This window comes from Leucoraja erinacea, chromosome 2 (genome assembly GCF_028641065.1).
Source record: "Leucoraja erinacea ecotype New England chromosome 2, Leri_hhj_1, whole genome shotgun sequence".
Lineage (NCBI taxonomy): Eukaryota > Metazoa > Chordata > Chondrichthyes > Rajiformes > Rajidae > Leucoraja > Leucoraja erinaceus.
In genome coordinates, this window is record NC_073378.1 from 39,258,073 (window position 1) to 39,284,896 (window position 26,824).

The 26,824-nt window shown below is 42.5% G+C and overlaps 2 protein-coding genes and 1 pseudogene across 3 annotated transcripts in view; 2 read left to right on the forward strand and 1 right to left on the reverse strand.

Annotated features, from left to right (window-relative positions):
• The window catches only part of trdmt1 (tRNA aspartic acid methyltransferase 1), a 67,473-nt gene extending 65,717 nt beyond the window's left edge, over positions 1-1,756 (forward strand). For both annotated transcript variants that reach the window (XM_055655157.1, XM_055655163.1), the window contains one exon: positions 1,328-1,756. In XM_055655157.1, the coding sequence (XP_055511132.1) occupies positions 1,328-1,428 (101 nt within the window). In that variant the 3' untranslated portion in view covers positions 1,429-1,756. The remainder of the gene's footprint in view (positions 1-1,327) is intronic.
• Positions 1,757-3,462: 1,706 nt separating this feature from the next.
• Positions 3,463-26,824, forward strand: part of cubn (cubilin (intrinsic factor-cobalamin receptor)) — a 239,566-nt gene continuing 216,204 nt past the window's right edge. Inside the window, 6 exon segments of the mRNA XM_055649570.1 lie at positions 3,463-3,482; positions 4,294-4,423; positions 5,383-5,466; positions 16,522-16,617; positions 25,385-25,488; positions 26,313-26,439. Of these exon segments, the coding sequence (XP_055505545.1) occupies positions 3,463-3,482; positions 4,294-4,423; positions 5,383-5,466; positions 16,522-16,617; positions 25,385-25,488; positions 26,313-26,439 (561 nt within the window).
• Positions 22,705-22,859, reverse strand: LOC129693454 (U1 spliceosomal RNA; annotated as a pseudogene).

Sequence of the window (26,824 nt, forward strand, 5' to 3'; positions counted from 1 at the left end):
GTATTCTGACAATGTCTTGCTCTAGAAATACCAATTGATCAGTTTATGTCAGGATAGAGAATTGTTTATTGTGTTTGTAGGATACTATCATTTCTGCAGATGTATTAAAGTTTTCCTGATCGTGTAGCAATCCTTCATAGAGTCAGAGTGATACAGTGGGGAAACAGGCCCTTCGGCCCAACTCGCTCACACCAGCCAACAATGTCCCAGCTACATTAGTCCCACTTGCCTGCGCTTTGTCCATATCCCTCCAATCCTGTCCGATCCATGTACCTGTCTAACTGTTTCTTAAATGATGGGATAGTCCCAGACTCAAATACCTCCTCTGGCAGCTTTTGTTCCATACACCCACCACCCTATGTGTGAAAAAGTTACCCCTCGAATTCCTATTAAATATTTTCCCCTTCACCTTGAACCTATGTCCTCTGGTCCCATTCTGGGCAAGAGATTCTGTGCATCACCTTGTTAGCCTGAAATTAAAGTTTAACTTTCAATATTTTGATTTGAATTGGAATGTGACCCACTGGTTACGTTATTTTTATTCAATCGTGATGTAATTTTGGGTAAGACAGGAAAAACGAAAAACAATATTTTTGTTTGAATGTAACTCTCCTGGATGTTATTAGAATGCAAATATATTGCTTGGATGTGTACTGCATTATAGTTTCATTTAGAGTTTAGAGATACAGCACAGGAAACAGGCCCTTCTGCTCACCCAGTCCGCACTGACCAGCTATCCCAGTACACCAGCACTATCCTACACAATAGGGACAATTTACAAACTTTACCAAAGCTAATTAACCTACAAACCTGTTTGTCTTTGGAATGTGGGAGGAAACTGGAGCACTCGGGAAAAACCCACGTGGTCATGTGGAGAATGTACAAACTCCGTACAGACAGCATCCGTAGTCAGGATGGAACCCGGGTCTCTGGTGCTGTAAGGCAGCAACTCTACCGTCTATAATTAAAAATCATCCCGTTTTATTTCCCTGACAGTGTTGCAGTCTTCTTCTTGCGTATGGCGTGCACAGCCTAAAGTTGTAGGACAACATGTTCTATTTGATCTTATTTGATTGTGCACGCCGGGTTGATTGCATTTGTTAAAACAGGGCGGACCACGTGAAGGTTGCAATCTTCCACCCCAGTGTTACAATGATTTTTGTGTTAGTACATAATTATGTAGTTAGTTTTTGGTAAGCTCCTTGCACTGTACCAGCAGTCATTATTTGAATAAGTACTAAACAATGAGAAAGTTGCAAATGGGAGGCAAAACAGGAATACAGATATTTAAACAACAATGTGTATTTTGTTTTGATTAAACTTGCAGGTTTTCCTGAGAAAATTTCACTGAAACAAAGATATCGTCTGCTGGGAAACAGTCTCAACATCCATGTGGTAGCCAAGCTTATTAAATTGATGGTGGAATGATGCTGAAAATCCATAATTTAAATGATGTATGGTATATAAATAAATATATATATATATCTTTATTTCAACTGATAATAAAAGATTAAATGAATACGTTTCAAACACAATAGGCAATTGATATTAGTTTTAAATTAATTTGTTTATGTTAATATCTTGGAACAGTTTTATCATCTGTTCCTCTTGCAGTGAATCATAGCTCAGTCTGAATTGTTTACTGTACATTGAATTAAGTGTTGTTTACCATGTATTGCGATGTAAACTCTTGAAAATAATATTTTGATGTACATCACAAATGATGCCTGTTTCTAATAAATACATTTTAAAACTGCTTCGCAAACTTAGATTTTTTCTGCATCAGATTGCATTTTACTATGAGAAATGTAAATGGTCTTATACACCATATACACTTATGCACACAACACATCAGTACTGACAAGAGGACATCCACCTGAAATGTCAAGTATGTTTCTCCCTCCATGGCTGCTGCCTGACTTGCTAGGTATTTCCAGTATTATCTGTTTTTTCTGCAGATTTAGAGCATCTACAGATCTTGTTCTTCCCATATTTAATGGTGGTTATGTTCATTGTAGTTTAGATAAAATACACATTTAATTTTCACTATTGGCAGACCGACAACAAAAATGGGACGAAGTACAGAAAAGAGATCGAGAATTTACTGTCATGGTTTTAGGACAATAACCTAGCCCTTAACTTCAATAAGACAACAGTTGGTTTTTGATCTAAAGAAGTGAGGGTGAACACAACCTTGTCTTCCTCATTGAAGCTGCTGTAGATTTAGTCGATAATTTCAAGTTCCTTGGCATCCATATCACCAGCAACCTAATTTGGTCCCTTCACACAGATGCGATGTTCAAGAAACCACTTCATATTTACTTCCTTGAGCATCTGAGAAGATTTGGTATGTCCATGTGGATTCTCTCATACATTTACAGATGTTCTATAAAAAGTAGATGTGGATGCACTTCAGCCTCAAAAGCAACTGCTTTGCTCTGCTCCCTGCAGAGAATGGTGAACCTGGTCCATCACAAAATCATCATTTCCTTAAGAATCAACGCATCTTCATGATGCATTGCATCAGGAAGGCTGGAAATATCATCAAGGATGCCTGTCACTCTGCTCATTCCCTTTTCTTTCTTGTACCTTGTGGGAGAAGATACAAGAACTCGAAGGATCAGACTCGAGAATTAAAACTAGCTGCTTCCCTACTTCTGTCACTGTCACACACCATTCCAGGAGATGTTGCCAGGTACTCTTACTCTTAACTCTAACTCATATTACTCTTATTGTACTTTAATGTTCTTTTACACTACTTAGATTGCACTGCAATCTAGCATCATTTTGTGGTTTTGTATTATTTATGAAATTTATTGTTGTATTTATCATTACTGGGTGTATACTGTTTACTGTGAGCTTCAAGTGACCACATTTTAATTTGAGGTGTGACAAAAGCTATGGAAACGATCTTTCAAGATCACACAGTAAAGGGGCTGTTCTGTGATGAGTTACTGTGACCTTTAATGTTAGAAATTGCTGTAATAAAACTATTTAGTTTTGCTTTTATGAGATTACAAGCATAAACATTGCACTATAATGTTCTTTAAAGCTTTTTAAGTCTCAAGAATATCTGACAATTGAATAGGAAACATTGTTTGCATTGGAATTTGACAATCTTCCATTCAACATTTCCAAAAACAAATGCTTGTTCTTTATGCCCTCCACCCTCTGTGTGAAAAAATTGCTCCTCAGGTTCTTATAAAATCTTTCTCATCTCACCTAAAACCTGTGTCTTCTGGTGTTTGATTCCCCTAACGGAGCTTGTTTTCAAGCTGTATAGCTCTAAGAATCCCTGGACCATGAATCTTAAGGAATTCACAAATCACTACCAAAAAAAAATGTTAGAGAATGAAAATATCCTCTGACCAGGTTTATGTGAGGGGAAAAAAATAACTAGCTACACTCGGAATGAAAAAGAATCATTAATCAAGAATCAAGGGTTTTCATTACAAAATCATAATGGATGGTCATCTTGGAATGTAAGTGCTCTGCAAAGCAGGGGTGTTCTACAGCGAGACCTGGGTGTCCTTGTACACTGGTCACTGAAAGTTGGCGTGCAGGTACAGCAGGCAGTGAAGAAAGCTAATGGAATGTTTAAGAAGGAACGGCAGATGCTGGAAAATCGAAGGTACACAAAAATGCTGGAGAAACTCAGTGGGTGAGGCAGCATCTATGGAGCGAAGGAAATAGGCAACGTTTTGGGCCAAACCCCTTCTTCAGACTGAAGAAGGGCTTCGGCCCGAAACGTTGCCTATATCCTTCGCTCCATAGATGCTGCCTCACCCGCTGAGTTTCTCCAGCATTTTTGTCTACCTTCAATTTTCCAGCAACTGCAGTTCCTTCTTAAATAGGGTTGTTCTATATTTACTGGAGGGTGTAGAAGGACAGCAGATGAACTAGTGATTATTGTAATTCATTGACTGACAATAATTTGAATAGATGTTATCTGATATGGGCAAAGTTCATTTGTTTAGATTAAAGGTGCATCTTTCTTAAAATCTGTCCTTCAAACATTAGTTGGCAAAACGTTGAAGAATATACGAGTAGCATGATTTACTCTCGACACTCTACCTGGTTACCAATTCTAATTTCTCTGCTTTGCACTTTAAAATGTGAATCCGAAAATGATGGAAATAATCAACAGAGAAGTATTAGCAGTGACCAGTAAGTTTTATTTAATGACTAGAATGAATATTGTTGTTTGAAGGAGAATGAATCCATGTCTGTATTTTTAAGTCAGTATTCATCATGCTGTTAACTTCTGTTAATTAAATAATATTTTATTCCAAGAGCAAGAATTACTTCAAATAATGGCAATTTGATATTTCAAACTGGTAATCGGAAGAATATTGAATTCAAGACCTCAGCATTTGGAAAGATTAAACTAAATAATCATGACCTTCAACAACTATCTATGCAGGTAACAACTGATCATTTCTGCCATATGAAACCTAATGTGCAATTTTGTTTAAACAAATGGAAGTAATGTAGATTGTGGAAATAGCCTTCAAGTAATTCTTAAAACAATATAAACTGATTAACAAAAACAGATAATTCTTCATTCAAATATTTTGCTTTATACTGAATGTTAGACCATAGAATAATAAAACATAGCAAAATTAGGTAATTTGGCCCAATGAGGCTGCTATGCCATTCAATCATGGCTGATCTATTTTCCCCTCTCAACCCCATTCTCTTGCCTTCTCCTTGTAACTGAGACCCATCAAAAATTATCAATCTCCGCTTTAAAACTACCCCATAACTTGGCCGACTGTGGCAATGAATTCCACAGATTTACCACGCTCTGGCTAAAGAAGTTTTGGCTCATCACCATTCCAAAGGTATGTCCTTTTATTCTGAGACTGGACTCTATTCCTTGACTCACCCACTACTGGAAACATCCTGTACAACATCCACTCTGGCCAGTCTTTTCGCTATTCAGTAGATATTAATGAGACCCCTCCCTCATCCTTCTAAATTCTGGCAAGTACAGGCCCAGAGCCATCAAACGCTCCTCATATGTTAACACAATCATCCCCGAGATCATTCTCGTAAACATCTGGAGCCTCCCAAATGCCGGCACATCCTTCCTCAGGTATGGGGCAAAATGCTGCTCACAATATTCCAAATGCAGCCTGACCAGCACGTTTATAAAGCACCGGCATTACATCCTTGATTTTATATTCTTGTCCCCTCAATATGAAAGCTAACATTACATTTACCTTCACCTACCTTACTACTGATTCAACTTTTTGGGAATCCTGCACTAGCACTCCCAAGTCCCTTTGAAAATATCATAGAAGATTGCACAATTTATGGGGAGCGCCACGATTTGTAACATTTCATGGAATTAATTTAATTGTTTACCTATAATTTTAGATTAGAAAAAATAAAGATGACATTGTAGATCTGAAAACAAGCCTTCAGAATGCTTCTGATGAAATCAGTCAGCTAAATAAAAAAGTAAGTACATCAATCGTCATCATCCTTATCTCACTTTCTCTTTATCAAGTAGAGTTCATGGCTGTAAAATCAAATTATCATCAAGGATTCAGAAGAGTATCTTTGAACTTTATTTCACCTGTAAGGGGAAAATGGTTATGAAATTGAAAGGTTGATCTGACATTGTTCTATGCACTCAGCAATTCCCTAAACGATCAGGTCATATGCGGGGAAAAAAGACACAAAGTGCTGGAGTAACTCAAAGAATCAGGCAGCATCAATGGAGAACGTGGATAGGTGATGTTTCGGGTCAGGATCCTAATTCTCCACATCGTCATATCAATCATGACATTTTAGTTTAATCCCTCAATTGTGCTACAAAGTACAATGTATTATGGAACTTTAAAACATATTAAAGTTAAATATTTGCAAATGCGGGACAGATTTAGGCTTACCCTTTCCAGAAATGATGTGCAGGAGTTGAGGCAGGGATGCAGTAGAAATGTAATAGTGTTTCACTACTCTCCGTGCATTGTTCCAGCTGACTGCAAAATTAAAGTAGCTGAAATAACCCAATTGGGGCTCTGCATTAACTATGAACATTTGTCTTCATTAAAGATATTGAGGGCATACAACTGGTTTTAAATGAGGTCTGCTGCACTCTTCTAGTCATACATCATCTAGTCAAGCCCTCAGGACCATTGCACTAGATGTGGAAATGACCTGTACACCCAGAGAAAACTTATGAGGTCACAGTGTGCATACATAGAAACATAGAAAATAGGTGCAGTTGGATATTCGGTCCTTCACGCTAGCACTGCCATTCAATATGATCATGGCTGATCATCCAAAATCAGTACCCCGTTCCTGCTTTTTCCCCATATCCCTTGATTCCGATAGCCCTAAGAGCTAAATCAAACTCTCTTGAAAATATCCAGTGAATTGGCCTCCAATGCCTTATGTGGCAGAGAATTCCACAGATTCACAACTCTCTGGGTGAAAAAGTTTTTCCTCATCTCAGTCCTAAATGGCCGACCCCCTATTCGTAAACTATGACCCCTGGTTCTGGACTCCCCCAACATGGGGAACATTTTTCCTGCATTTAGCCTGTCCAATCGGCACGGACTAGAAGGGTCGAGATGGCCTGTTTCCGTGCTGTAATTGTTATATGGTTATATGGTTAATCACTTAAGAATTTTATATGTTTCTATAAGATCCCCTCTCATCCTAAATTGCAGTGAGCCAGTCGACCCATTCTTTCATCATATGTCAGTCTCATCATCCCGAGAATTAACCTGGTGAACCTACGCTGCACTCTCTCAATAGCAAGAATGTCCTTCCTCAAATTAGGAGACCAAAACTGTACACAATACCCCAGGTGTGGTCTCACCAGGGCCCTATACAACTGCAGTAGGACCCCCTTGCTCCTAAACTCAAATCCTCTCACAATGAAGGCCAACATGCCATTAGGTGTCTTCACTGCCTGCTGGTATCTGCATGCTTACTTCACTGCCTGCTGTACCTGCATACTCCACAAAGACAGCACCAGATGTCAGAATCAGTCAGAACTGTGAGGCAGAGGTTCTATTAGCTGTGTCACAGTGCCATACCAGGTTCTTGTAGGTGTGTCTTTTCCCAGCAAAAAGGTGTTGGTATGGAATCAAAGAAGTACAATTAGGTAACGTTCAATATTTTATTTGAAAGTTTCATAAGGAGCAGGAATATATTTCTCGGTCCAACTTTAGATTTTTCTCCAACGCTGATGTTAAATACAAACAAAGGTTCTGTGATCAGCTCTTTCTGGTGCCATTTCTGCTTGTTCTTAGAAGATAGACAGACACATCTGGTCAATGAATCTGCAGAAGGGTCCAGATGCGAATTGTCATCTGTCCATTCCCTCCACACATTCTGCCTGTGTTTTGCAGATCTGTTAATGTCCTGACAATTTGATTAGGTATTCCGTAGGCGGCATATTAATTAAATTGTAACAGTAAAATCATTCAATTTCCAAAAACAAAATTTTAAAGATTTTTGCCAGGTACATGGATAGGAAAGGTTTAGAGAGATTTGGGCCAAATGCAGGCAAATTAGACTAGCTTAGATGAGGCATCTTGGTTGGCATAGACGAGTTGGGCCAAAAGGCCTTTCTTCCATGCTGTATGATTCTATGACCAAGCTTTTGCTTCAAATTCACATCGAAATCTGTCCACTTAATTTCTCTATTGTTCAAATGGACTGTATGGAGGTATATCAGTAATATTTTAGACAAGATTATGAAAATCTAGGGACACTTGACGAGATAGCTGGTGCATTACTCAGGTGCTCTGATATTGTATGTTTAAAATCATTGTCAAACTAAGAATGAACTGTCAACTGCAATGAAAGTGAAAAATAATTTATTCTAAGCAAAAAGGCTATTAAAAGGTATTATTTTTAAAAATAAACTAAACTAAACAAAAGTTAGGTATTTTCAAAATTTTTCAATTACAATACAAGAAATATAAACAATTTGAAATAACTTTTAAAATGTTATTTTGAATTGTTTATATTTCTTGTATTTCTGGTGTATCTTTGCTTCATTCTTTCTTAGTCAAAGGAGAAAACAAATTACTTTATAAAAAATGTTTCTCCTTTGACTTCTAATCCCCAGTGATATCAGGGGATCTCAAATTACTGAGAAATTGAGATGTAATACTGCACTGAAATGCTGCAAGACTGGGGTCTGTCACCTAGCCTAATATGGACACGAACAGCTAAGTGAACAGAATTGGTATCTCAAAACTGTCAATAAGCCCCAAACTTTCACATTGCAAAGTACATGTTATATACAATTGTAGAGAGCTTTGGTGAGATGTTGGCATACTGTTTTGCTCTCCTTTGCTGCAAAAAAGGATATAACTTGACTAAGAAAGAATGTAGCAAAGATACACCAGACCGGTACCTGGTTCCTTTGGTTTCATTGGTTTATTATTGGTCACAAATACTGAGGTGCAGTAAAACACTTTGTTTACATTCCATCCAGTTTCAATCATATTAAACATGAGTACATGTGCAATAGCGAAAAATAAACAGAATAGACAATAGGTGCAGGAGTAGGCCATTCGGCCCTTCGAGCCAGTACCGCCATTCAATGTGATCATGGCTGATCACCCACAATCAGTACCCCATTCGTGCTTTCTCCCCATATCTCTTGACTCAGCTATCTTTAAGAGCCCTTAGCTCTCTCTTGAAAGTATCCAGAGAACCAGCCTCCATTGCCCTCTGAGGTCGAGAATTCCACAGACTCACAACTCTCTGTGTGAAAAAGTGTTTCCTTATGTCCGTTCTAAATGGCTTACCCCTTATTGTTAAACTGTGGCCCCTGGTTCTGGACTACCCCAACATCAGGAACATGTTTCCTGCCTCTAGCGTGTCCAAACCCTTAATAATCTTATATGTTTCAATAAGATGCCCTCTCATCCTTCTAAATTCCAGAGTATACAATCATAGCAGCTCCATTCTCTCAGCATATGACAGTCCCGCCATCCCGGGAATTAACCTTGTGAACCTCCGCTGCACTCCCTCAATAGCAAGAATGTCCTTCCTCAAATTTGGATGGGCTGCAACACGACAAATTGGGAGATCAGGGTTTCATTCTTAGAATTTGAGAGGACTGTTGAAGAGTCTGATAACGGCAGGAAAAATACTGCTCTGAAATTTAGTGATAAGTGCGTTAAAGGTTTTGTATCTTCTGCCCAGCAGGAGAGGAGAGAAGAGGTGTATGTGAGTTGGCTGTTGGCTGCTTTCACAAGGGAGCGTTAAGTGTATGTGATGATGTTGTGGGGAGAAGATAGACACAAAGTACTGGAGTAATGCCCCTGTCCAATTTAGGAAACCAGAACGGAAACCTCTTGGGACTTTGCGCCCCACCCAAGGTTTCTGTGCGGTTCCCGGAGGTTGCAGGTGGTTGCCGGTAGGTGGCAGGTAGTGGAAGCAGGTAGGGAGACTGTTAGGGAGCAGGTAGGGCACAGGTAGGGCGATGTTTCGGGTTGGGACCCTTTTTGAGTCTGAAGAAGGGCTCCGACCAGAAACGTCCCCTATCCTTTTTTCTCCATGAGATACTGCCTGTCCCGCTAAGTAACTCCAGCACTTTGCGTCTATCTTTGTTATAAACGAGCAGTTGCAGTACTTTGTTTCTACATGTTGTGTGGGGAAGTGGATTTGTGGGGTGGACTGACGCTGCGTTCACAACTCTCTGCAATTTCTCGGTCTTGGGAATTCTTTTGATGGTGCACTTGTGGAAATTGGTAAGAGTCATTAGATACATGTTGAATTTCCTTAGCCTCCTTTCTCAGCTGAAGTTTTAATGTGGTTGGACCAAGACCAAGATATGTTGAGGGATAAAGTGTAGCAAAGTCAAATGTGGGTCCCTTGAAGGCAGACATGGGTAAATTATTATGGGCAAGAAGGAAATGGCAGAAGTGTTGAATAGGTACTTTGGAACTGTCTTCACTAAGGAAGACACAAACAATCTCCCAGATGTACTGGAGGACCGAGGATTTAAGGGGGTAGAGAAACTGAAAGCAATTTTCATTATTGAATTTTTTTTTTGAATTGAATTTCCTTTATTGTCATTCAGACCTTACGGTCTGAACGAAATTTTGTGCCTGCAGTCATACATACAATGATACAATAATAACAACAATAAACACAAATTAACTTCCACCACAGTGAGTCCTCCAAACACCTCCTCACTGTGGTGGAGGCAAAAATCTTAGGGTTGCAGTCTCTCCCTCTGCTCCCTCTGCGCTGAGGCGATTCCCCACCGGGCGATGGTATAAACAGTCTCGCAGCTCACCGAACCCCGGGAACGGGCCGGTTCAAACACTGCGGCCCGGGGTGGTCGAAGCCGCCGCACCTCCAGTCCAGCACACGCAGCCGCCGGCCCGCGGCTGAACCCAGGACTCTGGACACCGCCGCCAGAACGTCGTCCCAGCCACCGGAGCACCGTCCCAGCCCCCGGACCGGATCGCCCTCACGTGAGTACCGTTCCACCCTCGGGCTGGGCCACTCCAGCGGGAGTGCCGTTCCTCCCTCGGGCTGGGCCACTCCAGCGGGAGTGCCGTTCCTCCCTCGGGCTGGGCCACTCCGACGGGAGTGCCGTTCCTCCCTCGGGCTGGGCCACTCCGACGGGAGTGCCGTTCCTCCCTCGGGCTGGGCCACTCCAGCGGGAGTGCCGTTCCTCCCTCGGGCTGGGCCACTCCGACGGGAGTGCCGTTCCTCCCTCGGGCTGGGCCACTCCAGCCCCTCACCATGCCGCTCTCACGGGAGCACCGTTCCATCCCGGGCTGGGCCGGGAGCGAGCCCAGGACGAGTCCTGTCAGCTGCCTCCAGAGTCCCGAGGTCGCCGGCTCCGCTAGGCCTCAGCGTAGACGGAGGCAAAGAAGGGGGATACGACAAAAGGTTGTATTCCCCCGAAGGGAGTGACAGCAGCCCCCGTTTCACCCCCCCACCCCTCTCCCCACATAAACACAGCCTAAAAACCAAAAACATAACTACACAAAACGAAAAAAACAACACAAAAAAGTAAAAGACAAACGGACTGCAGGCGAGCCGCAGCCGTTCCCAGCGCCGCCACTTCCGCGAGAAATAGGCGAGAAATAGTATTGGGTAGGCTAATGGGACTGAAGGATAATAAATCCCCAAAACCTGATGGTCTGCATCCCAGGGTCCTCAGGGAGGTGGCTCTAGAAATAGTGGACGCATTAGTGATCATTTTCCAATGTTCAATAGATTCAGGATCAGTTCCTGTGGATTGGAGGATAGCTAATATTATCCCACTTTTCAAACTTTAAAATGATGAGAGGGCTAGACAGAGTTGATGTGGACAAGCTTTTCCCTTTGCGAATAGGGAAGATTCAAACAAGAGGACATGACTTCAGAAATAAGGGACAGAAGTTTAAGGGTAACATGAGGGGGAACTTCTTTACTCAGAGAGTGGTAGCGGTGTGGAATGAGCTTCCAGTGGAAGTGGTGGAGGCAGGTTCATTGGTATCATTTAAAAATAAATTGGATAGTCATATGGATGAGAAAAGAATGGAGGGTTATGGTATGAGTGCAGGCAGGTGGGACTAAGGGAAAAAAAGTTGTTCGGCACGGACTTGTAGGGCCGAGATGGCCTGTTTCCGTGCTGTAATTGTTATATGTTATTAAAAAAAAAGGAGCGAAAGAGAAAACAGGAAATTACAGACCAGTTAGCCTGACTTCGGTGGTGGGAAAGATGCTGGAGTAAATTATTAAAGAGGTAATAATGGGGCATTTGGATAGCAGTAAAAGGATTAGTCCAAGTCAACATGGATTTATGAAAGGGAAATCATGCTTGACTAATCTTCTGGAATTTTTTGAGGATGCGACAAGTAAAATGGATGAATGGGTGCCAGTGGATGTAGTGTATCTAGACTTTCAGAAAGCCTTTGATAAGGTCCCGCACGGGAGACTGGTGACTAAAATTAGAGCACATGGTATTGGGGGTAGGGTGTTGACATGAATAGAAAATTGGTTGGCAGACCGGAAGCAAAGAGTAGGAGTGAACGGGTCCTTTTCAGAATGGTAGGCAGTGGCGAGTGGAGTGCCGCAAAGCTCAGTGTTGGGGCCGCAACTGTTTACCATATATATTAATGATTTGGAAGAGGGAATTAGGAGCAACACTAGCAAGTTTGCGGATGACACAAAGCTGGGTGGCAGTGTGAATTGTGAAGAGGATGTTAGGAGGTTGCAGGGTGACCTGGACAGGTTAAGTGAGTGGGCAGATGCGTGGCAGATGCAGTATAATATAGATAATATAGATAGTTATCCACTTTGGCGGCAAAAACAAGGGGGCAGATTATTATCTCAATGGGGTTAGGTTAGGTAAGGGGGAAGTACAGCGAGACCTGTGTGTCCTTGTACACTGGTCACTGAAAGTTGGCGTGCAGGTACAGCAGGCAGTGAAGAAAGCTAATGGAATGTTGGCCTTCATAACAAGAGGATTTCAGTATGGGAGTAAAGAGGTCCTTCTGCAGTTGTATTGGGCTCTGGTGAGACCACATCTGGAGTATTGTTTACAATTTTGGTCTCGTAATTTGAGGAAGGACATCCTTGTGATTGAAGCAGTGCAGCGTAGGTTCACGAGATTGATCCCTGGGATGGCGGGACTGTCATATGAGGAAAGATTGAAAAGCCTAGGCTTGTATTCACTGGAGTTTAGAAGGATGAGGGGAAATCTTATAGAAACATATAAAATTATTAAAGGACTGGACAAGCTGGATGCAGGAAAAATGTTTCCAATGTTGGGCAAGTCCAGAACCAGGGGCCACATTCTTAAAATAAAGGGGAGGTAATTTAAGACTGAGGTGAGAAAAAACTTTTTCACCCACAGAGTTGTGAATTTATGGAATTCCCTGCCACAGAGGGCAGTGGAGGCCAAATCACTGAATGGATTTAAGAGAGAGTTAGATAGAGCTCTAGGGGCTAGTGGAGTCAAGGAATATGGGGAGAAGGCAGGCACGGGTTATTGATAGGGGATGATCAGCCATGATCACAATGAATGGCTGTGCTAACTCGAAGGGCTGAATGGCCTCCTCCTGCATCTATTTTCTATGTTTCTATGTTTGTAAAACAAATTGTTGAGAATATATGGATTTTTTAAAATATTGGTATAACTTACACTTAGGAATTTGAAACTCTTGATCATCTCTACATTATCATTGACACAGGCTGGGACGTGTACTCCTCTCCACTTCTTATCATCACTGACCAGCTGCGTTGTTTGGCTGATGTTGAGGAAGATGTTGTTATCTTGACACTATACTACTAAGCTCTCTACACGTTTCCTGTGCTTCTTCTTGTGCTCCCGGCCCACTTTGGTGATGTAATCTGTAAGCTTGTAAATAGACGAGAATTTGGTCGCATAGTCGTGAGTGTATAGGGACTATAGTAAGAGGCTGAATATGAAGCGTTGCAGGGAACTGGTGTTGAAAGTTGTCTTCTCTCCGCACTGATTAGTGAGGTCAAGGATCCATTTGTACAGGGTTGTGCAGTTTTTTAAGGTCCAGAGGTTTGGGGATGAGTTGGTTCAAATTATGGTACGGAAGGCTGATATATCATCCATAAATATGAGTCTGACCATGTTATCCTTATGTTCTAAGTATGAAAATTGATATTGTTCCTTGGCCTCCTTGATGACTTATGAAAGTAGTATCTAGATTTCCTGTACAGATCTGAATCAGACAAATTGAACATTTCAGACATGGACATCAACATGGAGTGGATAGAGTCATAGAACCATCGAACGTTATAACAGGCCCTTTAGCCTAACTTGCCCATTTCGACCAACATGCTCCACCTGCCTGTGTTTGGCCCATATCCCTCTAAACCTGTCAATAAACCTATCAGCCGACAAGGTTGTTAGCTGTAACCTTCCCCCCCATCGACGAACTGTACACTGAAAGGGCCTGGAAGTGAGCGGGTAAGATCATCTCTGACCCCTCTCACTCTGGCCACAAACTCTTTGAAGAACTTCCCTCTGGAAGGTGACTCCGGACTGTCAAAGCACCAACAGCCAGACATAAAAGCAACTTTTTTTCCACGAGCAGTAGCTCTACTCAACAACCAAACGTCTGTAGCCTCCTTTTGGTCTGGTATTTTATTTCATTTTTCACATGTTTAAATTATAATGTTTTATTCTTAATTAAATATCAAGTATATCTTTATTGTCATTTTCCTGAGTACTCACATACCCAGAGAAAACAAAAAAACGTTGGTCAACCAGTGTCCATTCAGTGTGCAGTAAAAAATCAATAGAAATAAAAATACATATATCATCAAGAACAAATTAAACCCTCTACTCTCTACTAAACATCACCAGGCGTTCCGATCGGCAGCGGCACGACAGTGGCTCTGCTGCAGTGTGTCCAGGTTGGTGGTTGGTGCGCGATACTTTGGCAGGGGGCAAAGTCCGTTCATCAGTCTTATAGCCTGCGGGGAAGAAGCTGGGGAGCATCCTGCTGGTTTTGCAGCTAATGCTCCTGTACCTCTTCCCAGATGGCAGGATGGAGAATATGTGATGCGATGGGTGGTAGGGATCTTTGATGATGGAGATGGCTCTGCTGATACATCTCTTCCTGTATATGTCCAGCAGGAAAGGGAGTGGGCACCAATAATCTGGCTGGCGGTCTTCACAATCCTGTCTAGTTGGTGCCGTTCGTACGCCTTGCAGCTCCCGAACCAGGAAGTAATGCCGCAGGTTAATGTGCACTCGATTGTCCCCCTATAAAAAGTTCATAGGTGTGTAGTGCGGAGACCTGCTTTCCGTAGTCTTCGGAGAGGGTGTAGTCGCTGCTGGGCTCTCTTGACCAGTGCTGTGGTGTTGGTCGTGGACATCAGGTCATCTGACAGGTGGAGTCCCAGGAACTTCACGCTGCTGATCCTTTCCACATCAGCTCCATCGATGTGCAGAGGTGTATGGTGTTGTTTTCCTGCCCTCCAGAAGTCAACCACCATCTCCTTAGTTTTTCCCACGTTGAGAATGAGGTTGTGGGATTTGCACCATCCTGTGAGCAGCTCCACCTCCATCCTGTACGCCGACTCATCATTGTCACTGATGAGAACCACCACTGTTGTGTCATCAGCGAACTTGTTGATGAAGTTGTTGTTGTGTCTAGCAGTACAGTCGTGTATAAGCAGACTAAACAGCAGGGGGCTTAGGACACAGCCTTGGGGCAAGCCAGTACTCACGGCTATGGTTTTTGATGTCCTACTGCCCACCCTGACCCTGATTATTTACTGTACAACATGTTGTTATTTGCGAGCAAAGCACCAAGGCAAATTCCTTGTATGTACACATACATGGCTAATTGACAATAGACAATAGGTGCAGGAGTAGGCCATTTGGCCCTTCGAGCCAGCACCGCCATTCAATGTGATCATGGCTGATCATCCACAATCAGTACCCCGTTCCTGCCTTCTCCCCATACCTCCTGACTCTGCTATCTTTAAGAGCCCTATCTAGCTCTCCCTTGAAAGTATTCAGAGAACTGGCCTCTACCCCCCTCTGAGGCAGAGAATTCCACACTCACAACTCTCTGTGTGAAAAAGTGTTTCCTCATCTCCGTCCTAAATGGCTTACCCCTTATTGTTAAACTGTGGCCCCTGGTTCTGGACTTCCCCAACATCGGAACATGTTTCCTGCCTCTAGCGTGTCCAAACCCTTAATAATCTTATATGTTTCAATAAGATGCCCTCTTATCCTTCTAAATTACAGAGTATCCAAGCCAGCTGCTCCATTCTCTCAGCATATGACAATCCCACCATCCGTGGAATTAACCTTGTCAACTTACGCTGCACTCCCTCAATAGCAAGAATGTCCTTCCTCAAATTTGGAGACCAAAACTGCACACAATACTCCAGGTGTGGTCTCACTAGGGCTCTGTACAACTGCAGAAGGACCTCTTTGCTCCTATATGTTTTGAAGGCCAACATGCCATTCGCTTTCTTCTCTGCCTGCTTTACCTGCATGATTACTTTAATTGACTGATGAACAAGGACCCCCCAGATCCCGTTTTACTCCCCCTTTTCCCAACTAAACACAATTTAGATAAAAAGCTGCCTTCCCGTTTTTGGTACCAACCGCACATTTTTCCACATTAAACTGCATCTGCTACGCATCTACCCACTCACCCAACCTGTCCAAGTCACCCTGCATTCTCATAGCATCCTCCTCACAGTTCACAGGCCAAATGAAGTTCAAACAAAATTTTATATTATTTGCAGCGGTAATATTTATGTATTTCAGCAAAATTTGTAGCATAAGAGACAACAAAATCAACATAAGTAAAATAAATTGTTAAATATATGGAGGCTTTAAGTGCTAACTGTATTTTTAGAGAGCAGCCAAAATATTAATCGTGTTAATATTGGAAATTACCAATATTTGCTAATTTGGATGTAAATATAATTTCTTATTATGTTATATATTATCATGTTATACAATGTCATATAATTATCTTATAATTACAAATGTAGATAATCCTATGTTAATCTGCATTTTCCACATTTCAGGTGTTCCATACATGCATTAGCAACCCTTGTCAGAATGGTGGAACATGTCTGAATCTCGTTGACTCGTTTTTCTGTATCTGTCCAAATAATTGGAAGGCAAGAGTATTTATATTCAGAAATATTTCTTTCTGTAATGTGAATCCTATTAACTGAGATGAAATGTTCCATGTAATGTGACTTTAATCACCAAGGGAAGGGACATTTAATCATGAAGCAATTGTCGTTAGCAAAAGGAATTTTGTTGCTTTCATGTAAAATGATCTTTATCAGTCAATTAAGAGATGGTATAAAATATCATGTCAGAATCAAAATCTGAGGTCACATTTGCTATCCTTCAATTTGCTGAAACCATTCTAGAATCTATAAAATCTTGAAATATGGTAACCAGTTCTTCCATTATCTTTGTGGCCACTACTACTGAAACTCTGGGATGTAGAGCAGCATAGTGGTGCAGCTGATAGAGATGCTGGTTCACAGCGCCAGAATCCCATGTTTGAACCTAACCTCGGTAGTTGTCTTTGTGGTGTTTGCACGTTTTCCATGTGACTGCGTGGGATTGCTCCAGATGCTCAGGTTTCCTCCCCCATCCCAAAGAAGTGTAGTTTGTAATTAATTTGCCTCCATAAATTGCCCCCGGTATGTATGGAGTGCATGTATAAATGGGATGACATAGACTAATACATTGACTAATGTAAAAGGGTGATCATTGTCGGCGTGGACTCGGATGGCCCTAGGGCCTGTTTTCATGCTGTATCTTTCAATCTATCAGTCAAGGGTGAAGAGTTGTTATATGTCCCAGATAAAACAATGCAATTCTTACTTGCAGCAGAACAACCGACTATGTAAACATTGTACATTGTAAACAATATAATAAACACAAAAAAAAAGTTTAGTGTGTGTATATATACAGAAGATAGACACACAATGCTGGAGTAACACAGCGGGACAGGCAGCCTCTCTGGAGAGAAGGAATGGGTGACGTTTTGGATGAAGATGGAATGTTCACCATTTTTTGTCGTCATCTTCACTCTTGGGCATTCAAGTTGCCAAACCAGGCTGTGATGCAATCATTCAAAATGCTCTCTACTGTACACCTGTAGAGGTCCAAGAGAGTCCTCTCTGACATACCAAATCTCTGCAATCTTCTCAGGAATTGGAGGAGCAGATGGTATTTCTTTATAATTACATCAGGGTGCTGGGTTCTGGAAAGATCTTCAGAAAAATGCCTGCCCATGAATTTGAAGCTTTGAGATTGAGATGCATTGTCTTTCAAAAACGTATTTCAATATATATTTTTAAACTAATATATCCATTCCTCAACATACAAACATTCAATTTAGTAATGCACAGACTTAAAAATATAATTAACGTTTTCAGACATGGTATGACATTTGTGAGAATATTTATAGTTAAACCTTTACATTAGTTGAAAGAAATTGAAAGCATCCTAATTGCAAAATATTGTTGTTTGTAACATCAAATAATTAAAAAATAAATGTCTTTAAGTTGAATCACAAGAATGGATTGTAAATTGACAAAACTGTTTCAAGCAGCTATCAGCTACCCACTCACTTCCCAAAAGTGGCTCCAGAGGGTACTTTCTGTCTACTTTTCTTAACCCCTTCTAAAAATAATGACAGTAATCCCATTCCTACGCAATCCTGTGGAGACAGCAATTATCCTGACTTGCTCCCAGAATATAAAACGACTTGTAAACGAATCAACTTAAAACAGATCCACTTTTGCCCTCACTAATCACTTCCTTTTTGTGTACCTATGAAATTTCTTCCAGTGTTTTTATGTTTCACTCCAGTTTACTCTCAAAATCATAGCATCTTACAGCATGGAAATAGACCCTTCAGCCCCACTAGTCCATGCTGACCAAGATGACCCATCTTGTTTATAGTCACTAACTTATAATCCCATTTGCCCTCATTTGGCCATATCCCTCCAAACCTTTCCTATCCATATACCTGTCCAGATGTTTTTTTAAATGTTATTATTGTATCTGTTTCATCTACTTCCTCCGGCAACTTGTTCCATATATCCAATTATATGCAGACTTCTACGTTGAAAAGTTGCCCCTCGAGATCCTATTCAAAAGTCACTGGTGTTCCTTCTTGGCTGTCGCATCAGTGTGGCTTCACTGTGAATGCCCTACCCTGGTTTGATTTCCCAAAATGTGACACCTCAGACTTATCTCAATTAAACTCATTCCTCAGCCCACTTGGCCAGCTGATTAAGTTTCCACTATAATTCTTGACAATCATCTTTGCTGTCTATGATACCACCTATTTTCTTGTTACTAATTTCACTTTTACTCATTTATTGGTGCTCCTTTGGCAAATATTGTAATAGAACATTACAGTCCTGAGGCCTACTGCTGTTTCTGGCAACACTGAAAGCAACTGACGGCAAGATACATTTATTGTTGACATTTATAGCAGGAGGATTTGTGTCTTAAAGCAGTTAGTATGCGCAATTGTGAGACTGCACTTGGAATACTGTGTACAGACCTGGCAACCTATCTAAGGAAAGGATATATTTTTGATTGAGAAAGTCCAATTAGCAGTTACAAAATTGTTTCCTGCAATGATGGGTAGGGCACAAAAGGTACAAATCAGGCAACTGCACTTTGAGAAGTAATAGTAAGATTAAACGAGTACTTACCAGTACGAAGTTTGATCTGTATTTTATGAGGAGTTACGATGAGGGATTACGTGAAGAACCCTGCCCAGTGCGCAGGTGCGGCATACTTCCAAGCAGCGGTGTGGAATCACAGATAGACACAATATTTGAAGTAAATATAGTAAAGATCAAGGAGACATCAGTTTACTAGTTTGATCTATATAATGAGGGTGGGAGCGGAGGGCACGTAATCCCTCATCGTAACTCCTCATAAAATACAGATCAAACTTCGTACTGGTAAGTACTCGTTTAATCTTACTATTTTACTTCGGAGTCACGTGAGTGACTACGTGAAGATTTCAAAGGTCTGTGATTTCAAACCGTGTAACAGTTTTAATTTCACTCACTGCCGAAGTTCTTGAGGGAGGAAGTGTTATCGTAATCAACCAATGGATCTGCTTTCTCAAGAAACAGAAAGGTATTTGTTAACAATAACAACATAAATAGCTCCCCTGAGCTTAAATTAAATATTTGCAGTTTGTAATATTCTGTCTGCAATTAAATCAGGCTTATCAACGGTTTACAATAAATATATTCTGAACGTCGTTTCCCTTGACCATCCTGCCGTATTGAGAATGTGGTCATCCGGGACGTCCATTCGTTCAGCCGCTGATATCAATGCTGCCCTAGTGGAATGGGATTTAAATGTATTATTATCTATTCCGGCAGCTTTCAGTACCTGTTTGAGCCACCTTGAAGTGGTTTGGCTCGTTACCCCGTCTTGGGGTTTCTTGTGGTTGACCCATAGGCTTTTCCTCTCCCTCTAAGATTGTGGGTTGTGTCTATATATTGTTGTAGATGGGTCACCACACTCAACCTGGACTCTGGTGGGTAGGCCCGGAATACCACCAGTGAATTGGGCGTTCCTGGTCGCTTTGGTTTTTACCAGACCTAGAATGATGAACGTAATGCGGTCTGGGGTGATCACCATGTTATCCAGTCTTAGTTTTATGGAGTGACTGGACTCTGTGAGCGGATACGAGAGCCATAAGCATGAGCGTTTTTAACATAGATTGTGCAAGACTGAGGGATCTAGCTGGTGGCCATTCTCTGAGATATGTCAATATCACACTGATATCCCATACATGGGTATACCTGGGTTTTTGGGGCTTGTTATTATAAATGCCCTTCATAAGTTTTATCTTCAGTGGATGGGATCTCATGCTCTGCTGTCCTGCTGTTTTTTAGATAAGCAGACAGGGCGCTTCGTGCTGTATTTACGGCACTGTGACTCATCTTTTCATCATGGTGTAGGTGGTCCAGGAACTCCAATACGTCAGTGGTTGAGTAGTTTCGTATGTTGTCCCTGCGTCGTGGCAGTATTTTTCCCATGTTTGCTCTTGGTGACTGTTCGCAGGGATGCCGACATGGTGGTAATGGTTCATTTGGATAATCCCAGTCCCTGGTAATGTCTATTCAAACCTACAACCCAGGAGTTAGATGTTTTTATGCCATGGGTGGCTTATGCCTGATACTGGGTGAGTCAACAACCGTGGTCCACTAGGGAAATCCATAGGTGACTCGACCACCATGTCGATGAACTGGGAACCATGGCTATGTAGGCCGGTCGGGCACCTTCATATCCCGGAGACAGATTCCATCTGTATTGCAAAGTGCCCGACTGATGAGGCAGAAGGGAGGGAAGCAAAAGCAGAAATTCCCCCTATCCAGCGTGTAGGCATCTACCGCTGCTGCCTCTGATCTGGTTCCTAAGTCACATACATAGGTTACTGGTGATTCCGTCTTGTTGCAACCAAATTGATATCTGGCGTTCAAATTGCTTAATAACTTTAGCAGATATTTTGGGTTTGACATCCATTCAATGTTATCATAAATTTTTCCCCCGTGACGTGGTGTCTCCCACTGTGTTCTAGCTTACCTAGGAGATAGGCAGCCGATAGTTAAAAATGTCTTTTGACACACCATTGCCAGATCTGTTTGACCAATTTGTTGCACGATAATGATTTTATGCTCCCCATGTGGTTAATATAAGCCACCACCATAGTATTATCAATCCGTAACCGTACATGCACGTGCTGCATTTGAAATGCATATGCTTTTAACCCAATAGACGACCACCAATTCCAAATAGTTGATGCCCAGTGTGTGTAGTAACGATGATTCTGAATTGGTCCATCTGTTACCTGTGCTGGATATGGAGTTAGTTGCTCCCCAGCCTAAAGCACTGGCATCGGTTTTTAATAACCAAGTTAGGATTGGTGATAATAATAGGGCTGAAACTGTGCCAAACATTGTCTGCCCACCACTGTAATTCTGATATAGCTTCAGTGGGTACATTCATGATTTGATTATAGTGACCCGAGCACCTTGGCAAAGTAACAGTCATATGGATAGAATTGATATTAAAGCCCAGATAATCCATGGTAGTTAACGGCTTCAATTTTGGTTTATCTGGGTGTAGGATGAACCTCAGTGTTTTAAGGAGCTGTTTCGTAGCTAGAACTGCTGCCACAGCTAATTCCTTTGTTTTTCCTAATATGAGGATATCATCCAATATATGCCATGATTATGCTTGTTTTCTTAATATTTTCATGGCTATTTTTAGTATTTTTGTAATTAGTTTAGGGCTGAGGTTAGACCATTGGGAATGCTCTATACTCCCATAGTTGCCCCATCCAGATAAATTTTAGGTATCTACAATGATCCTTGTGTATGTGTATTAGATAGTAAGCATCTTCCATATCAATGCTTGCCATAAAGTATCCTTTGGAGATCAGATGTCTGGCAGTGACAAAACGTCTCCATCTTAAAGTGTATATACTCAACAGATTTATTTAGTGATGTAGGTCAATGATGATGCGACATCCACCATCTTTTGTAGTTTTGGTGAATATATTCGATACAAATTCCAATGGTTCATGTTTGGTTTTTTCTCCCATGATCCCTTTTGTAATGAGCCTTTCTAGTTCAGCTTGACCTTCTCGCTTCTCTTTCTTAGAGGGAAAAATGCCCTATGGGCGCATTGCTGAACTGGCGGTAATATGCCCAATTTGAATTCAAGTTTTTATCCACTAATACTGTTGAGTATATATTTGTTATTTGTGACAGTACCCCATGCTTTTTTAAACAAGTGTAAATGCCCCCCCCCCCCCCCCCCCCCCCAGTTAGTAGAGCACCCTTATTTTGTGTAAACTGGGAGGAACCAGACTACCTACCTCCATGTTCATTGTTTTTTCATGAAGGCTCAGTTTTGCTGGTATGCTGGTGCTGTCGGTGGGGCGGCGCATTTTCCCTGGGGTCACGCTCTGGGCCCCTGTCTTAAAAAAGACCTTTGGGGGTAATAAGCAGCGGTCCCCGAGCTTTCACCAGTCCTTGGATGTGGGTGTTGACTGGTGGATGCCGAGGGGTGCTGCCAGCTGGGTGTTGGATGAGATGTCCTGCTCGTTCCCGGGCCTGCCCTCATGAGGCCCACAGGTTTAGCTGCCTCTCTTTCCGCTGCAGCGGTTTTGCATAGCCCCGCATATTTGGGGTTGAGGGCAGGTCTTATATGCCACTACCACAAATTTTGCAGTCGAGTATCCCGCATTTGGGGACATCGCAGGCGTCAGCACACCCGAAGTGCAATGGGATAGCCTCGTCCTGGGAGAACCACCTTGGTGATCATGGTGTCTCGCCTGCCAGGTGAGTATGATCCGTGAACGAGCAAAGGCGGTGATTTTCGATGTTAGGAGCTTCAGAATTTGCTGCTTTTTTAGCTCTTGACTGCGAGTCTGCTGACCCAGCTGCCTGCAGATTTGACCTCTAGAAAGCTTCTAGAAAGGCCTTCTCCTGCAGGGCTTTGTTGGAAAGATGGTTGATACTGGCTGCCATCTGGGTTCCAGTAGTCTTCCTGCGCGTGGAGGTGCCATATAGTGGCCCACGACACCCAGCAGCTCTTCCTGATCCTGCTCCCCTGGCATACTCCTGTTCTCGTCCGCCTGCCCAGCGTGTGAGCCAGCCCAGCCCTGGCCTCCTTTGCTAGCCTCGAATAAAGAGGGAGCAAAAGGGGTGCTGTAAATTCTGTGGAGGAGGCATATGCCCTACCTCCGTTGTCCCATCAATCCCTCGACAAGGGAGATGGCTAGTGCAATAGCACTGGGGTGGGAGTGTTAGCTCCCTTGGCATTCAGCCAGTGACCCCTCGTTTTTCTGGAGGTTTTTAGCTCCATGACCTCCTCTGGCTTGGGGAGACAGACATACTTGTTTTTGCTGTCTCCAGCCTGTTCCAGAGTTAGAGGAAAGTTGATTCTGTAGAACCTGTATTTTTGGTAAGGTTTTGTCTTACCTGTTGTTAGAGGCTGCCTGCCGTTTTTGGGCGGCATTCTAGCGGTTCCCGGGCGGCGATTCTCCTTGTCGGGAGTCTGCAGGGGTTGCCGGTCGGGTTTTGAATTTCCCTCCGGTCCGCTGCTGTTAATCAAACAGCTGTTCAGCGGACCGGCATCAGCGCAGCTCCCTGTCAGTGGTCCGCAGCGTGTGCGGTCCCGTTTGCGCCTATCCCCCTCCACTGTCGGCTCCTTCGCTGGAGTCGAACGGGGGCCGCTTCCTCTGCTGCTTTGCTCCCCCTGGAGCAAAAAACACAAGGCCCGATTAAGGTAGGTACTTACCTAACGTTCCTTATTTCAGGCTGGTTTGCGGGAGCGCCCGACTCCCGCTGGGCCGCCGTGTGCACAGCTGGACGTTAATGCCGCACCTGCGCACTGGGCAGGGTTCTTCACGTAGTCACTCACGTGACTCCGAAGTAAAATTATATGCAGACCTCTTAAGTTCACACATATAAGAGTTTCTCATTGAAACATAAAATATTCTTGTCAGACATTGCTGGGTGGATGCAGGGATAATGTTTCCCTGTGTTGGGTAATCCAGGAACAAGACTCAAAATAGACTTAGACTTAGATCCTTTATTTGTCATTCAGACCTTTCGGTCTGAACGAAATGTCGTTGCCTGCAGCTATACATGTAATAATAAACAACAAAACACACAATAAATTAACATCCACCACAGTGAGTTCACCAGACACCTCCTCACTGTGATGGAGGCAAAAATCTTAGGGTTATTGTCTCTTCCCTCCTCTTTTCCCTCTGTGCTGAGGCGATACCCCACCGGGCGATGGTAAGTCAGTCCCGCGGCTCACCAAGCTCCGAGAATGGGCCGGTTCAAGCTCCGCGGCCCGGGGTGGTCGAAGCTGCCGCCCTCCAGTCCAGCAGACGCAGCTGTTGTCGCGGGAGCTCCAGAAAACAGGCACCAGCTTGTGACCTGTGAGCTCCCGATGATGTCATCCACTGGCCCGCGGCCGAGCCCCGGATTCAGGTCGCCACCGCCAGAACGCCGCCTCAGCCACCAGAGTACCGTCTCAGCCCCGCGCCGGGCCGTCTCAGCCACCGGAGCACCGTCCAAGCCCCGAGCAGGGCCGACCTTCACGGGAGCGCCGTCCCAGCCTCGAGTCCTCACCGGAGCGCCGAGTCGTGCCGCTGCCACTGGAGCGCCCGAACGCCGCCACAGCTCGAAGACGGCCAGCCTCGCGTTGGTGAGTCCTGGCTGGCTCTACCTCCGGAGCCTCGAGGTCGATCGCAGGTTGGAGGCCGCCAGCTCCGCCATTAGGCCTCAGTGCAGACGGAGGCAGAGAAGGGGGATACGACAAGAAAAAGTCGCATTCCCCCGAAGGGAGAGACAGAAAGCCCTGTTTCAGCCCCCCCCCCCCCCCCCCCCCCCCCACACACACACATACATAACAGAACCTAATAACCAAAAATGTAACTAAACAAGACAAAAAAAAAAAAACACAAAAAAAAGTAAAAACAGACGGACTGCAGGCGAGCCGCAGCCATTCAACAGTGCCGCCACTTCCGGGAGTGGATCACAGACTCTAAATAAGATCACAGACTCTAAATAAGGTGTTGGCTTTTCAGAGCTGAAAATAAATCTCCATACAGTAGTGAAACTTCAGAATTCTCTCCCCAAGGTTACGATAGTCATTGAATGTTTCCTGGACAAAGATTGATGGATCTTTGAATATTAAAAGAATCAAGGGATTGGCGTTGGTGCAGGAAACCTTTGTTATTTTATGTTTGCTGTTTTATGATTGAACAGTGCTAAGTTGTCAGCAGTGAAATTCATTGAAGCTGAAGGGAAATTTAATTCCAAGTACTTATTAATTCTCAATATTTTGCATATTTAGGGACCTACTTGTTCTGATGACATAAATGAGTGTGAGATCTATGCAGGATCACCACTAGCATGCCAGAATGGAGCAACATGCACGAATACACAAGGCAGTTACAGGTAACATATAATTAGTCAAATTATTAGTATGTCAGAGGTGCAGCAAGTGTTTTAACTCACAACTTATTATTGCCAATTTATTTTATTCTAAAAGCCAGATAAATATAATGATATGGCTTGACAGGGTGTTGGAGGATGAGGTTTCCCCAGCCTAGTGTCTAGAATCAGTAATCACAGTCTCAAATTAAGGACATGGGTGAGAAGGAATTTCTTTACTTAGAAGCTTGTGAATCTTTGGAATTCTCTACCAGAGGGGGCTTATCGTTGATCTGTCATTGAAAATATTCAAGGCAGAGATCAAAGGTTTGTAGTTGTTAAGGGAATTAAGGCATAGAATAATACAGCATTTTGTTGACTGATGGAGCAAGCACGAGGGACAAATGATCTTCTGCTATTTCTTCTGTCATTATGAATTATGTGAATAATGAAACAGTGACAGTCCCATTTGGTTTAAGGAACAGGCAATCTCCATGAGTTGACAGAGGGAGACAGCCAGGAGTCAGGTTTGGACCACCAGCGCTATTGTGTGATTTATGTGAAATATTTTAGAATATTGAACAAACTTGATCCTTTGTGCAAATTGAAAGGTCTTGAAAAATAAATATGCTCTGTTTTGAAATCAGCTTAGAGCAAACATATTTTTTAATTTATAAAATGCCCATTGTTTGATCATTTTGTTTCTAACAATAGTTTGGTGCAGCTAAATTAATCAGGATATTGATGTTTCTAAACATCCATATTAGAACTATACCAAGGATATGACAATGTGAAATAAGATTCAGGAAATCTTGTTTCTAACATAAATTATATTTTGTTATTCATAGTTGTAAATGTACTCCGGAATGGTTTGGTCCACATTGTAATTCCAAATATGACGATTGCCAAGGTGCCTCCCAAACAAGATGTGAACATGGCATCTGCATTGATTTAAACAGAGTTCAGCCAAATCAGGTAACAACCATGGAACCATTTGAAAAGCATTGAACATTATTCAATAGGTTCAGCAAGAATAATCAATTTTAAGTTAATGCAATAGTTGTAGACTCTATATACTGGAACCATTGTCAGATATCCTATCAAGAGTCAAGAGTGGTTTATCGTCATATGTACTGAAACAGAATAATGACAATATTATTTGCAGCAGCAGCAGCACACCAGGTTTCTAAACCCAATATTCAATAGATAATACAATAAACAGAAACAATTTCAAAAAATTAAAAATAACAATATAAGGCAAAAAAAAACACAACAGAACCCAAAATTCCAAGTGCAACCCAGGCAGTTTGTAGTTCAGAGTTTAGTTGGAGTTAGTCGTGTTCAATAATCTGATGGTTGC